General features: G+C 36.9%; 1 protein-coding gene across 2 annotated transcripts in view; it reads right to left on the bottom strand.

The window, feature by feature from the left end:
* dph1 (diphthamide biosynthesis 1) overlaps nt 1–14,465 on the bottom strand; it is an 84,922-nt gene that overhangs the window by 65,493 nt on the left and 4,964 nt on the right. For both annotated transcript variants that reach the window (XR_535121.2, XM_008424945.2), the window contains exon 3: nt 1,109–1,172. Coding sequence is in view for 1 of the 2 variants with exons in the window: in XM_008424945.2 (XP_008423167.1) it covers nt 1,109–1,172 (64 nt within the window). In the remaining variant the exon portion in view is untranslated. The remainder of the gene's footprint in view (nt 1–1,108; nt 1,173–14,465) is intronic.

The raw sequence follows: 14,465 nt of genomic DNA, 5'->3' as shown, positions 1-14,465 counted from the left end.
AGGTATGGACTGGACCCTTTTAACATATAAAAACGCCTTGATCCAAACCATTCCATTGCAGCATTGGATGTGTTGACCCATTGTATATACATTTTGCATTTAAGATTAAAAATAAAAAAAACAAAACTTATTTTTCTGTACATATGTTCTACCTAAGTGGCATACTTCTAACTTCACCCAATTCAAATATTGTAAAAAAAAAAGTCTCCAACTAAGCACAATTTGATGTCCAATTATTAATCAGTGAATCCAAAAAGTAACCAACAGATCAGCATCATGACTGCATTGATGCTAAGTCAAAAAGCTGAGCTTTTCACATGGTGATGTTACAAGTATTATTTTTAGATGAAGATGAATCCTTTGCTGAATAAAGGAATATTTTAGCGGTGTGTTTTTGACAACAAAATGTTTTTTTATTTGAATAAGGAATTAAATTATCTGTTTATTTGCATATTTTATGTGTTTACAGTATTGTATAAAAAAGACCGTAGTGAAAAGTTTGCAGAATGTGGCAATTTTTTTTAATCTGATTAATTGATCAATTGTCAAATTAGTCAATTAATTGTTAGAATAACCAACGTAATAATTGGTTAGTAAAACAGTTGCAGCCTTACGTTGCGTTTGCCAATCATATGCAATTCCAATAAAAATATCAAAATACAAAAAACTAAAATACTTGTAGAAGCTACAATATGTTTAATGTGAAATCCTCCTTCCTGCAGAAGAAAAAAAATATATAATAAAAAAAAATAAAATGAAGTCTATTTGATGCATTAGGGCCAACGTGGATGTAATTAACAAGAATGATAACTCTTCCCTTCACTCCAACTGAGAGCAACGGGAGCTCCGGTATCTGCTCGGTCCAAACCCTCCCCCCCCAAAAAACACAGCTTAATCACATCTCGTTTTCTGCTGAACTGGTGATTGAGTCAAAGGCGCGGCGTTACGACGATGCTCTCAGGCTGCTAATGAGTAAAAAGTGCCCACGGCGAGTTTGAGGTTACATGCTGCTGGTTTGACTTCTACACCTGCAACTTGTTCACACACTCCCAAATAACAATAATCAAAAATAAATCAATAAAACACCTGTTTTGTTCCTCCAGCTTACCTCTCTATGATGTCGGCAATGGCACAAGCAAACATCTGCAGGCCCTCCGGAAGCTGCAAAGCAACTGAAACGAAAAAGAAGACGACAAACAGAGGTTACGTACTGGTGTCCCAGCAATGGGGGACGTGTTATTGCAAACCTCGTGGACGGCACAGCTGTGCTGGTTTACAACGCTGATAGCTAACGGTGACATTTCAGAGAAATATTAATTCTGCTGCTGCCGGTTGGGTTTTAGCGGGTGACGGGCTGCTGGAGAGTCCAAAACGATTACAGCAGCTTCCATCACTTCGGCTCACAACTCGCCACTAGCGTCATGTGTTGCGCTGAGTCATTCTGCCCTTAAAGTCAGGCAACCAATTAACTTTCACTTGGCCCTCTGATCCCAACAATAAGAGGTCAGTTGATTTACTGACACATGAGCCGAGAAACCTAAAAGAAAAATCTAATTTTAGGGCCTTGCTAAGCAGTTTGTGTCTCTTCTCAGACTCGGAGACAGGCATGCTTTAGTTCTTTTTTTTTTTTTTTTTCCATTTTAATAAACACAAGCAGAAGTGCCCGGAAGCACAGTTTGCCTATCATCTCTGCTGCACCCTGCCTGCAATCAGGGAGCCCCTTTCCTTTATGCATATTCCTTCAAAGACAAATGACTGCTACTAATGTAAACACACAAACCGGCTTTGAATGAAAAATTCTCAAAAAAAAAAAAAAAAAAGTATATTAAAGAAAAAAAACAAACTGGATAAAGATATTTCACATGTTTTCTATCAAAACCTCACTAATAAGAAGTGAGTTGGCTCGGTGCACACAAGGGATCTGAACTACATTCGCTGGAAAACATGTGGGAGCTTTGGCAAATGAAACTTCTTAAGAAAGAGAAATGAGGAAAATGTATAAGGCAGCTGGGTTCATCTGAAAACATCTAGTTGATGATAACCTTTGCAAACTGAGCACTTACAGCATTAGTTATTTTTCTCTTCGGAAATCAACAGTTGTATTTCGTCAATCAGATTAAATAGTGTAATCTATAAGGGTCGCAAGTTATCAATTAGTGAATGGACAAATCTTATTGATCAATTAATTAATTAGCAAGCAGCCACTTTGTTACAAAACTGAGTTTCTCTCATATTAAGAGGGTCGACCGTCTTTTCACAACATGATGCACTAAATTTTTAATTATGCAGAATTTTTAAAAAAGCACATATTTTAACTATTTTGTGTGAGCCGCGTCAAATACTGACTGAATAAACAGATAACTGTGGTTTTTTCACAATATTAAACTTAAGACATATTTATAAAAGATAACAAAACAGGGATCTGTTAGGTTGTAAAACCAAAAAAAGAGAGAGAGAAAAATTTGTGAAACACTAAATGAACAGAAATATGTTCATACAAAGTGCGGCCAGTGTATGACAAGCCTTTTAACATAAAATCAGTTCATCCTGACTAGCCGTAATTACATTCTAGATATCTAAAAATGGATCTACATTTTGTCTATGCTAAAAGGTCATTTAAGATGTCTTCAGTTACATTTTGACGAGTCAAAATTCATTTAAAAATATTTCAAATGAGGTAACCGGATATGTCATTTGATGGGTCACACATCTGTAATAACAAATTAAGGTCTCTCCAATGCAATTAGGTCAAAATTAAATTTTTAGATACCAAAAATAAAGAATCAGACTCTTTGTGCAAAAAGTACAGCCAAAATAAAAAGTGATATGTGATTGTTATAATGTGCTCAAACTAATATTTTACAGTAAGTAATCCAGATCACTTAGTTTGGTTTAAGAAGAACGCATTTAAGCTGCTTTCGCACTACACGGAACGGTACAGAACGGTTCCAGCCCAGTTGTGTTCGCATTACACTGAGGACGCTGTCGAAGCGGTGCCGGGCGTCATTATTTTTGAAACTAAACAATGGTTTCGATGTAGCGGCCGGCTGTACTCGTTCATTAGCGAGTAAGCGGAGAAAAAAAAAACCTCATCATTAGACCAGGTGATTGCACTATATTGAGACGAATCCACTGCTAATTAAAATTAATAATAAACATATTGAAAAGAGCACTCTTTACAAAATAAAATACAGTTTAGTGAGAGCCAGCTGTCAACGGAAAATCAACGTCTSACYCCATAACAACCAGCGGCCAATCAGCTGCTGGTTCTAAGCAGAACCGCTTGGCCGGCACGATTGGAACCACAGCTCTTGTGGTTCCATGGGGCCGGGTGGAACCGGTCGCAAGTTGTAATGCGAACACGCTCGGAACCGTTCCGTTCCGTACCGTTCCGTGCAGTGCGAAAGCGGCTTTTCTTTCTAACTCAATGCTAACATCACATTAAAAGTCCTGTTAAATCAATCAGTGATGAAAACCAGCTAATTTCTCTTGAATCTCTGACCTGGGATCAGTGCGATTGCATTTATGAGCTGATAAAGGGAATGACGAATGATCAAACACTTTTGTCTGTTTTTGATTTTCTTAGAAATTCAAAGAATTTCTTTGAATTTCCATTTCTTTTGAATTTCTTTGAATTTCCACACAATCCATATGGTCCATACAATTATTTTTAGCTTGTATGGACCGTTGGGTGTGTTGTCCCTCATCTTCCTCTTGACGACACTTCAGATTGTCTGTGGCGTTCGGGTCAAGGCAGGATGCTTCACGGTAACACCATGTTCGTAAAGCAAAGTATTTGTACTTCTGGCAGCGTGTGCAGATCCCAGGTCCCACTGGACATAAGAACAGTGCTTCTAGTAAGCTCATCAGCAGAGAGATCTATTCTTAGACTGTTGTGCTGACCTTGGACATGTCTAAAAAACAGTGGACCACCACCAACAGATGACAAGACTCCCCAAATCATCACTAAAGGTCCTGACATACTTCATCTGAAGTGCCAAAATCTGTTCTCATGACGACGTGTGATGAAAATTGTGCCATTTTCTCCGTAGTGAGGCATCTATCTGCCGAACTCTACACCAGACCCGGGTTGAACTATTTTGAAGTGTTGTTTGAGTGGTCAGAAGTTTGTTGCCATGTTTCATGCGTAAATGAGCTCAGACAGCAGTGTTGATATTTTTCCTTAACTAGTCCGTTTCCACTATCTGGTTTTTGGATTTGTAGAAGATGAATACTTTTTCAGGGAATTTTTATCTGACGCAGTGAGGAATAATGCATATTTGCTCAAACCTTCTCTAGTACTATAATAGTAATAATAATAATAATAATAAGACTGGCAAATAGTTAACTCCTGGATGAAAACTGTAACATCGTTGTTCACAGAGGAGGAAGTCTGAAGGAAAGTGCGACGCTCGTTCCGTGACCGTTTTGTAAAAAAGGATGAATTGAGGTAAGGAGGATCTCCCGACAGCAGTGGCGTGACGTATACTGGATGAGGAGGGGTGTCCCACAGCTGGTCTGTGGTGTTCTATGACAGGTGTGCATAAATGCAAATGTCCTAAAACCACATGACTCTGCGGCGACTGTTTGGCTTCGTATGAAGTATCTGGGAGCTTTAATTGTTGAAACTTTACACTGGACCTCAAAGAACTTGAATTCTGAGGCTCTCCAATCTTCCTCCAGACTCTTTGACTTTGATTTAACAAATGAAATGCAAATTTTTGCTTTGATCTATAAAGATTACTTCGGATTACTGAGCAACAGTCCAGTCTTCTTTTTTTTCCCCCTTAATCCAGGTAAGAGGCTTCTGATGTTGTCTCTGCTTCAGAAGTGGCTTATCACAAGGGATGTGCCAAACTGCAGCCCAAGAACCAAAGAGTTCAGAGAAAGAACCAAAGACTTCCGAGAACGGGCTAATAGAACATTTGTGGTTTAAAGGATGAATCTATATAACACATTTTAAGTACATGTATTGCTTGATTTCTTTGCATATGTGGATTGGATGGGTTGTTGCCAACATCTAGTAAAACTTTTATGTCATTTGCATCTGTATAAATACATTTATTTTAAAGTTGGTGATGTGTTCATTACCCATTTTACCCACTGTACCCACTTTTTTTGAACTGCATAACTGAAAAACTTTGATGACTTTCAAATTTACCGAGATAGAGCTCCATTTATTGACTGAGTTTATTCTGAAAAACACACCCAGAATGCAGGTTTTCATGGGAGGTGTCTGCCATCAATTTCAACACAGCCGTGTGAGCAACTTTGCACCAAAATCTTTATTTCAATCAACAATGACATTTTCTGCCAGTAAACTGTCACATCTTTTTACCAGAAATCCATCAACGTGTCTGCGAACCCGTTTAGTTTGAAGTCGCAGAATTCAGTACACAAAGGGGTCTTTTTTACATGACTTGGCCTGAAACAATTTCAGCACTTCAGTGAAGTAATAAAAGATGGAGCAGACAACGGGCCAAGCAGGCTGAGGTGGGATGTACACGGGATGGAGTGATAGACGGAGCAACAAGAGGGGGTGGAGCGGGAGTGCTTCTTACAGATGAAAGGTTAAGGGATCACCTGGCGCTCATGCAGGCAAGGAGACGGGTCATTACATGGAAAAGGGCAAGTTTATTAGCGGAGAAGGATTCCAGAGTGCACCTCTGCCATAGCGGACTGAAAATAAAGAGCTTTCTCCGTCCGTTGGTTCCTGTGAAAGGGTGAGTCAGATGCTAGAAGTGAGAGTGCAAGCTTAAAGCTTAGACCTAAGCTTTATAAATGCTTTCGACTTGAGAAACATTTCTGCCCCAACAGACCAAACATCGAAGACTTACCTCAACAAAAACACTACCTGTATTTATAGCCGTTATTGACCCGATGTGTGAAAGGATTTATACTCGGAGCATGAAGACACAAGTAAGAAAGTTTTCTTCTTAAATAGATGTGGCAGTTAATGTTGAACCACTTTGGTCAAAGTTTTAGTTTCAACAGGAATTATCAGGAGATGGTCAACAGGTTCAGTTGGCATACCTGTTGTTGTAGCTCCGACAGCTGTTGAGATTAGGAAGCTACCTGTCGGATTATGGTAATCAAAAACAAGAGGTAAACTACGACAGGAAAGGGACAAAACATATATATATATATATATATATATTTATCAGCAGACAACACGCTGAGATGTCAAAGCCAGGAGATTACCAAGTTTTCACACAGAAGTTTATAACCAGAAGGAGGCGAGTAAAGACATAGGAAGATTGTATCCCTTAGCAAATGAATTAAGTAAAGTAATGAATTTTTAAATGTCAAAAATCAACAGCACTGACAAAGTTTAAATCTTAAACTTCTCAAGTAAATGCCAAAAAAGGCTGAAAAAAGTAAATGGAAATGTTATTAAATTGGTCAGTGTTACACTTTTTATGGTAATTTACAACAAAACTAAAACTGTCTATAATTTAAAAAATAAAGTCCGTTATTACGTGCTTTCAAGGAACACAGTTCATTTTTCTGTTTTTGTCAGATAATCGTTTAAACTTGTTAATATCAGACTAAGATAACCTGAGTAAGTAAAAATATGCAGTATAAGTCTCAGTACTAATGACGTTGAAAATCCCAACATTATGCAGACTGTGAAAGGAGTTTAGAAACTGAAGCTTTGCCGTTGCTGCAGTAACCTGAAACAATAGCATTTCCACCAGGACGCCTCACAGTTGGTTTGGCATTTATGTCTTAAAAGCTTCGTCTGTGGTCTACAACAAACACTCAAGATATTACAGCAGTCAAACTGTCTACTCATTTGTCTCCCAAGACAATCTTTTTCAAAAACATTCATAATTCTCATTCCTTTGTATCCACAGGCTCTTACCTGTACGTAAAAAAGAAAAAAACTTGAATAAAAAGACAGTGATTAAAAAGAACACTCACAATGAAAGCGACAGTAGCATTTACTTCAAGCTTGTACCGACATTGTTTTTTTTTTTTCTTTAAATTGACTACAAATGTAACTACAGACAGGTCAGATGAATGCTTATGACAATGACATCGTAATTACAATGCAACGCCTTGCGAGGAAACCTTGAACATTGATTGATGGTAATGATAATTTGACACAACGCCTACGTAAACAGTGCAACAAAAAAGATTCCCCAATGGCATCTACGGTCGAGGTATGACTGTGGCCTGAAGAGAGAAATAATAAAAAGGAAAACATCAAGAATAATACAGTGGCAGTATTATGTCTTCACAGATGGTGATATTTTATAGAACAATCATGTAACCTCTGTCAGTAAATGTATATCATAAATGACTTAAAAAAATGTTGACTTTGTAATGTAATGCTTTGAAATTGGGCCTCTGTCTCTTTAAAAACTCCTGCTCTTTCTGAAACTCTGCCTTCAGGAAGTCATCACAACATGGCTCCTCTGTTAACCCTTCAACAACATTTTTTCCAGCGTTTTACTGAGAAGCAGCTCGTATATTGAGCTCAGCTGATGCGAAGTTCCACCAATCAATTTGCCAATTGCTACTGGCTAGTCTGAAGGAGCCAAGCAGGGAAGTTGCAGGGGAGGGGCGCTCTGTGAGGTGAAAGCTTGGAAACTGCAACTTCTAGGAGGAGCTCTGTCCTTGAAGGTGGAGCTAGGTCCACCCTGGTGTTTTGCACAGCTGATTGGTTGCCACGGGAAATTAAAGGATTTCTCAAAAATGCATGACAGAATCAAAGCAACACTCCAGGTATGTTTTTGATGAGTGAATAACATTATGACATGACGTAAAGCTCAAAAAAGTTGATTTTACCTAATACTGCTCCTTTAAAAACCAGTTCAACAGATAAGCACCCTAATCTAGAATGGACTTTCAAAAACAGGATTAGAAATCCAGTTGCCTTCTAAKAACTTATGGTTTGGGTTTGTTTTTTTTGGTTTTAGGCACATTTATTGTTTCCCAATAAACATGATCTCAGGCATATAACATTATTGATAGAAATAAAACTCAAATGTTAAGAAGAAAATATAAAATGTAATGAATGATCTATAAACAAGAGCTGCACAATGTACCCTAAAACATATCTAATGTATAGTTTGGAGTGATACAGACTAAATATTGCATTTTTTCATTACTATGTACTTGCGAACATTGTGTTGAATTCTAAAACCTTCCTACACCAGCACAAACAATACATTTTGGAACTTTCTTTCCCCCATGAACTACAACATCAGAAGCCAGAGAGAACGGTAATTACAGGCAACTGTCGTTGGCTTAAAATAAGTTCAGTGGAATYTGAGAGGAAACTTCGCTAAGTGATCACATTATTTACATTTTGAGTCCTTTAGATTGACGTAACACAGGCTGGAAGACAACAAGGCAAAACTTAAATTAAAAGATGTAAAAGAATATCGTAGCTAAGCCAAAAACACTGAATCACAAAGCTGACACTGCAATATAGTTCCGGTACCAGCTGAGTACTGACATATTAGAACAGCATCCAACAGGAGACGAACAGCAGCTTATGAAAACATGACATTTTTTTGTTCCAAAAATACATCGTTTTTAGGTGCAATCTGCGCAGAACATTAAGTGGTCCACATTAATTGTGTTAGTTTCTCATGTTGATCTCAGTGTTTTGTTTTGGATTTTTCTGACTGTTCTCATCAAAAAAAAAAAACAGCAGTAAGAACACATAGAAAGCTGATCAGCAATCGCAAGAAAGGTTTGGCAGTTGTAATGCCAACTAGAAAATTCCTGCARAAATTTTACGGGGCATGCCAAAGTGTGCCCGTCGGATTTTTAAAAAAGCGTTCTGATGCTAAAAATTAGCAATAATGCTAAAGAAAGCTGCAATGTAGTCAATAACCTGTGGGGAGTCAGAAGCATGTTCTTGTACCATTTAGTATGTTGCATAAGGTGAAATTAGCCAAAATGCTAATAATAGCATGAATCGTCAGTAGCACGTGAAGTATCACTAGCATGTTGTYGGTCATTACTTACTCCATTCAGTATAGAAAACATTGCTAATAAGCGTTCTGATGCTTAATATTAGCATCAATGCTAAACAGAGCTAAATTGTAGTCAAAAAGCTGTGGAGAGTCGGAAACATGTTGACGAAGCTTTACTTGCACCATTGATTTTGTTAAAATTAATGCATATGGTTAAATTAGCCAAAATGCTAATCTTAGCATGATTGCTATCAGTAGAATGTTTGGCATCACTAGCATGCTGTCTGCCATTGACTTCGTCCATTCACTATAAAAACGTTGCTAATAAGTAAGAAAAACGTTCTGATGCTTAATATTAGCATCAATGCTAAGCTAAGTTAAATTGTAGTCAAAAACTTGTGGAGAGTCAGAAACATGTTGACGACGCTGTACTTGCASCMTTAATTTTGTTAAAATTAATGCATAAGGTGAAATTAGCMAAAATTCTAATCTTAGSATGATTGCTATCAGTATCATGTTTGGCATCACTAGCATGTTGTCTRTCATTGACTTAGTCTATTCAGTATACTAAACATGGTTAAGTACTAAAAYTATCTCAAAGCTCATTGAAAGTGAAGTGATAATGCTCTGGCTTGCGCAAGTCAGWTCTATAGCCTGASACAAAATGTTACTTAAAATTTACTTTTGCACTGCCTATGGTGGTGCAAAAACTCGCACAGCTGGACCTGTTGATTACAAGTCAGTATTACAAATACTAATGGGTGTGACACTGTTAATAACCAAAGTGAAATGACTGAAGCTCTTGCCAGACCCATCACCAGATTTCTATGGATGAGCTAGTCACTGCAACAATACAACAGCTGAACCCAGTGCTCAATGAAATTCAGTCCGAGACTGACGACTATAAGCTTCGCACACGTGGTCCTCACTCACAGTCCGAAATAAAAAAAAAATAAAGACAGTCGGTAATTGTTTATTTCTCAAAAATTTTCAAGCTTCATTCGAAGGATTTTAATTCACACTCAAAAATTCAGAGAAATAATAATTTTATGTAAGCAAAATAKAAATAGTCAAAGGAAATATTTATTCTTCCCACAATGCATTGTGAGWCCTGCCTCGGCACCTGTTTGTGAGACTACTCACTGCCTTTTTCTGGGACCYGTTGCTATGGTAATTAATTATCTGAACCTGGGCTGGCTCTCTCTGTCAGACAGTATGCTGGAGACAGAGTTTCTATACTTGAAACACTCAGCGTCGGTCTCAAGGACACTGACCAAACACCATAAGCAAAATGTCAAAAACACTTTAATATTATATYTTCTATTATCTTCTAATCTAATATTATAACTATATTGARGAAAAAAGATMATRAAAGCTAATATTATCACTTACCTGAGAGTATTATTGAGRCTTTTATTTTGAMATTTTGTAGTAAKTGTCATTTGAAATGTCAACACTAATGCCATGTGCAACAGTGGTTTGGTTAAACCAGTTATCTAATGGCCAAAAAAGTAATTCTATGATGTAATAATCTTCAAGACTTTTATTTTGGAATTTTCTGTCAGCTTAATTTTAACTTGCCAAACTAACCCCATTTGTAATAGTTATAGTGTTTAAATCAGTTGAATAATGCTCAAAACACAAGTAGTTGTAAATACCAGTTAAATCCTCCTCTATAGCAACATACTGTTCTGCCATGTTGTAGTTCTAACATGATCCTCAGCCCTCTGTTTTAAGTGAGAGTTGGCCACAGTTAGAAATACAGACATGGCGTGCCCTGCCTGCTCTGTGTAATTAATCCCCTGCCAACTTCATCTGTCTCTGGCCTACAGGGTGAGAGTAATTTCTGTTTAGCTGACAGTTCCGCCATGTTGTAGTTCTGACATGTTGCTGTGGCCACTCTTTTAACTGAGTCTTGCCCATAGATAGAACTACAGTTATGGCATCTTTGCAGTCCTGAGCAGCTGCTGTGCCCTGCTCTGTATTCTGTTGCTATGGTAATTAATTAATCCCCTGCAGCTGTGACARCCAAAGTGTGGGAAAATCCTCTTCAWAAAAGCCAGTTTTCTAACCAAAAAAGCCCTTYGAACAACTCCTTCCCGTTCAGGAACCGTGACGCAAGTCAGTCACTGCTAAGCTATGCCCCAATWAARACTTTTCCATTTAAAATTGTGAAAAGCATAAATATATTTCCAATGTCATTTTTTTTAAAAACATAAAACGTAACGTAAAAAATACAATATGCAGTTTGTGTATAAAAGAGTAAGCCAAACTATTGTTTTATTAGCAATCAAGAAGGAAAACAACATATACAGTGGCTGCAGCCAATCAAATGTGCACTTTGGGRAAGCCTTCCTGCTATGCAAATAAGCACTTCCATTTCTTGATTCAAAGTTGAATGGTTGACTTGAATAGTTGAGAATAGATTTTTTTTTTTTCCAAGAATCCGACTACATGGTTTATTTCCTTTACCAAACAAACTTTTTAGTATATACATTGTCTCTAAAGTTGTGTATTTTATGATGAATGCACAACTTCAATGATAAAAATKTATATTTTTATCAATCTACTGAGCTACGTGTGTGTGTGTTTAAGACCATCACTACACATTGTTAGTGTTTTTTTTTATTTTTATTTTTGCTTTTATTTTTATTTTTGTTAATGTGTGCTATGTGGGGACAAATCAATAAAGTAGTATCTAAACCTAATCCTAAATCGGGTAATTTTGTGTCAAATGGCACAGAGGATCAACTATTTTTTCAAGTTTTTTTGTTTGTTTTTTGTTTTTTTTACTTCACTGCCGATATAAACCAAAGTTATTAGATGGTCAGTATTAGATTCTATCATGTGTTTTTCTTCTGTTCCCAATTTTTAACAAATTGTGAGAGACTCAAGAGTTCAAAGGATGACAAAGAAACAGATGGACACTAAGAGGAACAAAGGAACAAAGGTGATAAGGTGAGTTATGCTCTTTGAGTTCAGAGAACGGATGAGCACAGATAGAACAAATAAATAAATAAAAAAAGCTAAGGCAGCAGGATGTAGTAAACCTAACACTGCAACTCCCAACAGCAAGTGCTTTAAAAATAAATAATTACGATGATGTAATCCTTTTGGCATACAATTCGCATATCTCTACTGATGACAATAAGGGACAGAAGGATCACATACATTGGCGAAAAATATTTGGCTTTTTTCAGGTTTATGCTGGTAGATGAAAAAMCAAGTATTAATAGAAGTCAAAACATACATGGAGCACTGTGTGGGAGTAGAAAGTGGAAATGCTATAAAGACAGAAGATACCAAAATATGTGGCTCCCAKATGGGCCCAGGGTTTTGTTTTGGGAAAGGAAAATGTACTGGACACAGAAAAAAAAAAAATATATATAAGAATAAGCCTCACCAAGTTCTGTAGGACTGCCAGGTAAAATGACAATCTGCTAGGAGAGCTCCTGGAGCAGACAGCCTTTTTATATTATATATATACTTGGAATAATTACCTCTCAGTTTGTACCTGTGATACGTTAAAACCTAAATCGGAGACAAATATTACACATTTCTTGGAAAAATGTCATGTAACAGTAAAGTTTACAATTATTTTAAAATATGTGAACAAGAAGCAAGCAAGCTGCTTGCAACCTGAAAGTAATTGCGGAGCAAACAACCCTTTAATCACAGGATAAATTAAAATTAGCTTGATCATTTTCATTCTAATGATGAATATTTTTTGAAGAGCAATTTTGTCCTTAGAGACATCATAATCCATTTTATTTATTTTAWGTGTGTGGTTTTTATTCTGTTTCAGTAATTGTTTTGCATTTTGAGTTTTATTTTGGATATTTAAAATATCTTCCAGTTTCAGTGTTAAGTGTTCTTTAGAAAATTAAAGTTGGTTGGAATTCAAGTGGCCAAACATATATTACTCTGCCCTTCTCTATATAATTGCTTGAAAATGGTCTCATTAACTACGATCTTATCTTTTATCAMAATAATCACTGTAACAATTTATCATCCAGCAAAATTTGTTATTGCTCTTGCCCTCTGAATAACTCAAGTTTTACCGACAGAGAACATACCGATTGCGCCTTCATAGAAGAAATACAAAAAATAAGTGACATTACAAGTGGTGGTGGCAGAGAACTAGTACTGAACTGGAAATAGAACTGGCCCACCGCTCACTGGCTCTCAAGCCAATTGTGAAAAAAACCATTAAAGAAATTTGCGTTTTAGAGATAAAAACAGCAAAAACAAAAAAGTTTTGTCTACATTTGTAATGGAAACCAAGCCATAGAGGAAGACCAAGTGGGAACAAGGTCTGCAGTTGACACCATGAGGACCTCATATACTCTGGCATACTTCACTCAATGGAGGGCTGCGAATACTTGAGGACTCAATGAGGACGTCCATGCAAAGGTAGATTTTATGATTCCGTACAGTAAACTGCTCAACCAAACAACACCCAGCTGGTATTGTTCAGAGTCGGCACAACTAGTCGCAACAGGTGTGCGGTGGCCCCTAGTGGAGAAGCAACAGGGCTAGGAGCCAAACAGGCTAATCAAACTTCCTGGTTTCAATCCAGGTTGTGGGAAATGAAGGAATTAGACTTGAGAAATGTCAATTTTATGATGTATTACAAAGTTGACAGTAATGGAAAGTGAAAAATATATACTCAGCGATTGAAATACAATTGTTAGCAACAGAATTGAGCCTTTATGGGATTGAGAAATGCTGGAGTAAAACCTAAAAAACTACAAGTTGACAAAAACATAAACCTGACCTTTTACATACGGGTGATAGTGAGCTACAGAAAACACAGTGAAAACAAACGTGTTTACATAAGCATCATAAGCATGATCTGTTTAAAAATTCCATACTTTTTCAGACTATTTCCATTTTATCTTTTAGGCACATTCATTTACTGTAATATCCAGACTTTTCAACCAACATGATGCAGTAAACTAGGCAAATTAAGATTGAGAACAGAAAAAAAAGATCTATAACCAAACTTTATCTATCATGTCAAAACACGTTTGATGAATTTTATTCATTTATTTTTTTAGAAATTACATTTTCTTAAATAAATGTTAGAATTCAGTCTGGCAATTCAATGTTATTTCCGCCATACTCTATTTTCCATACCTATTCAAGAGGAGACTACATTCACAGGTGGTGTGCTTAGAAACTTTCCTGTAAGGACAGTGAGGAGAAAAGAAAATCTGAGTTGGGGCACTAGCAGCTTCAGAGTGAGTGCAGTTCCTATGGGAGTGCCATCACTCTAAAGATCAAAAAAGGCCAACATGTTCCATTTACAAATTCAGTGTTAACTGACACCAAAGCACACAGGACATGAAGTGCACGTGAAAAGCATTTTGCTTCGGTTTAGTGACCCAGAAGAGGGAGCAGAGTGCAAAAAAAAAAAAAAAAAAAAACCTTTCTGTAAAATTACAGCAACATGGAGCTTAAACCATCTTCAAAAGAAGCCACCCTGAATGTGCTTTTTGTTGGTATAACACACACACACACACACACACA

Source organism: Poecilia reticulata, linkage group LG13, assembly GCF_000633615.1.
Source record: "Poecilia reticulata strain Guanapo linkage group LG13, Guppy_female_1.0+MT, whole genome shotgun sequence".
Lineage (NCBI taxonomy): Eukaryota > Metazoa > Chordata > Actinopteri > Cyprinodontiformes > Poeciliidae > Poecilia > Poecilia reticulata.
Note: the sequence above shows the minus strand (reverse complement) of the source record. Positions and strands in the feature narration are given on the sequence as shown.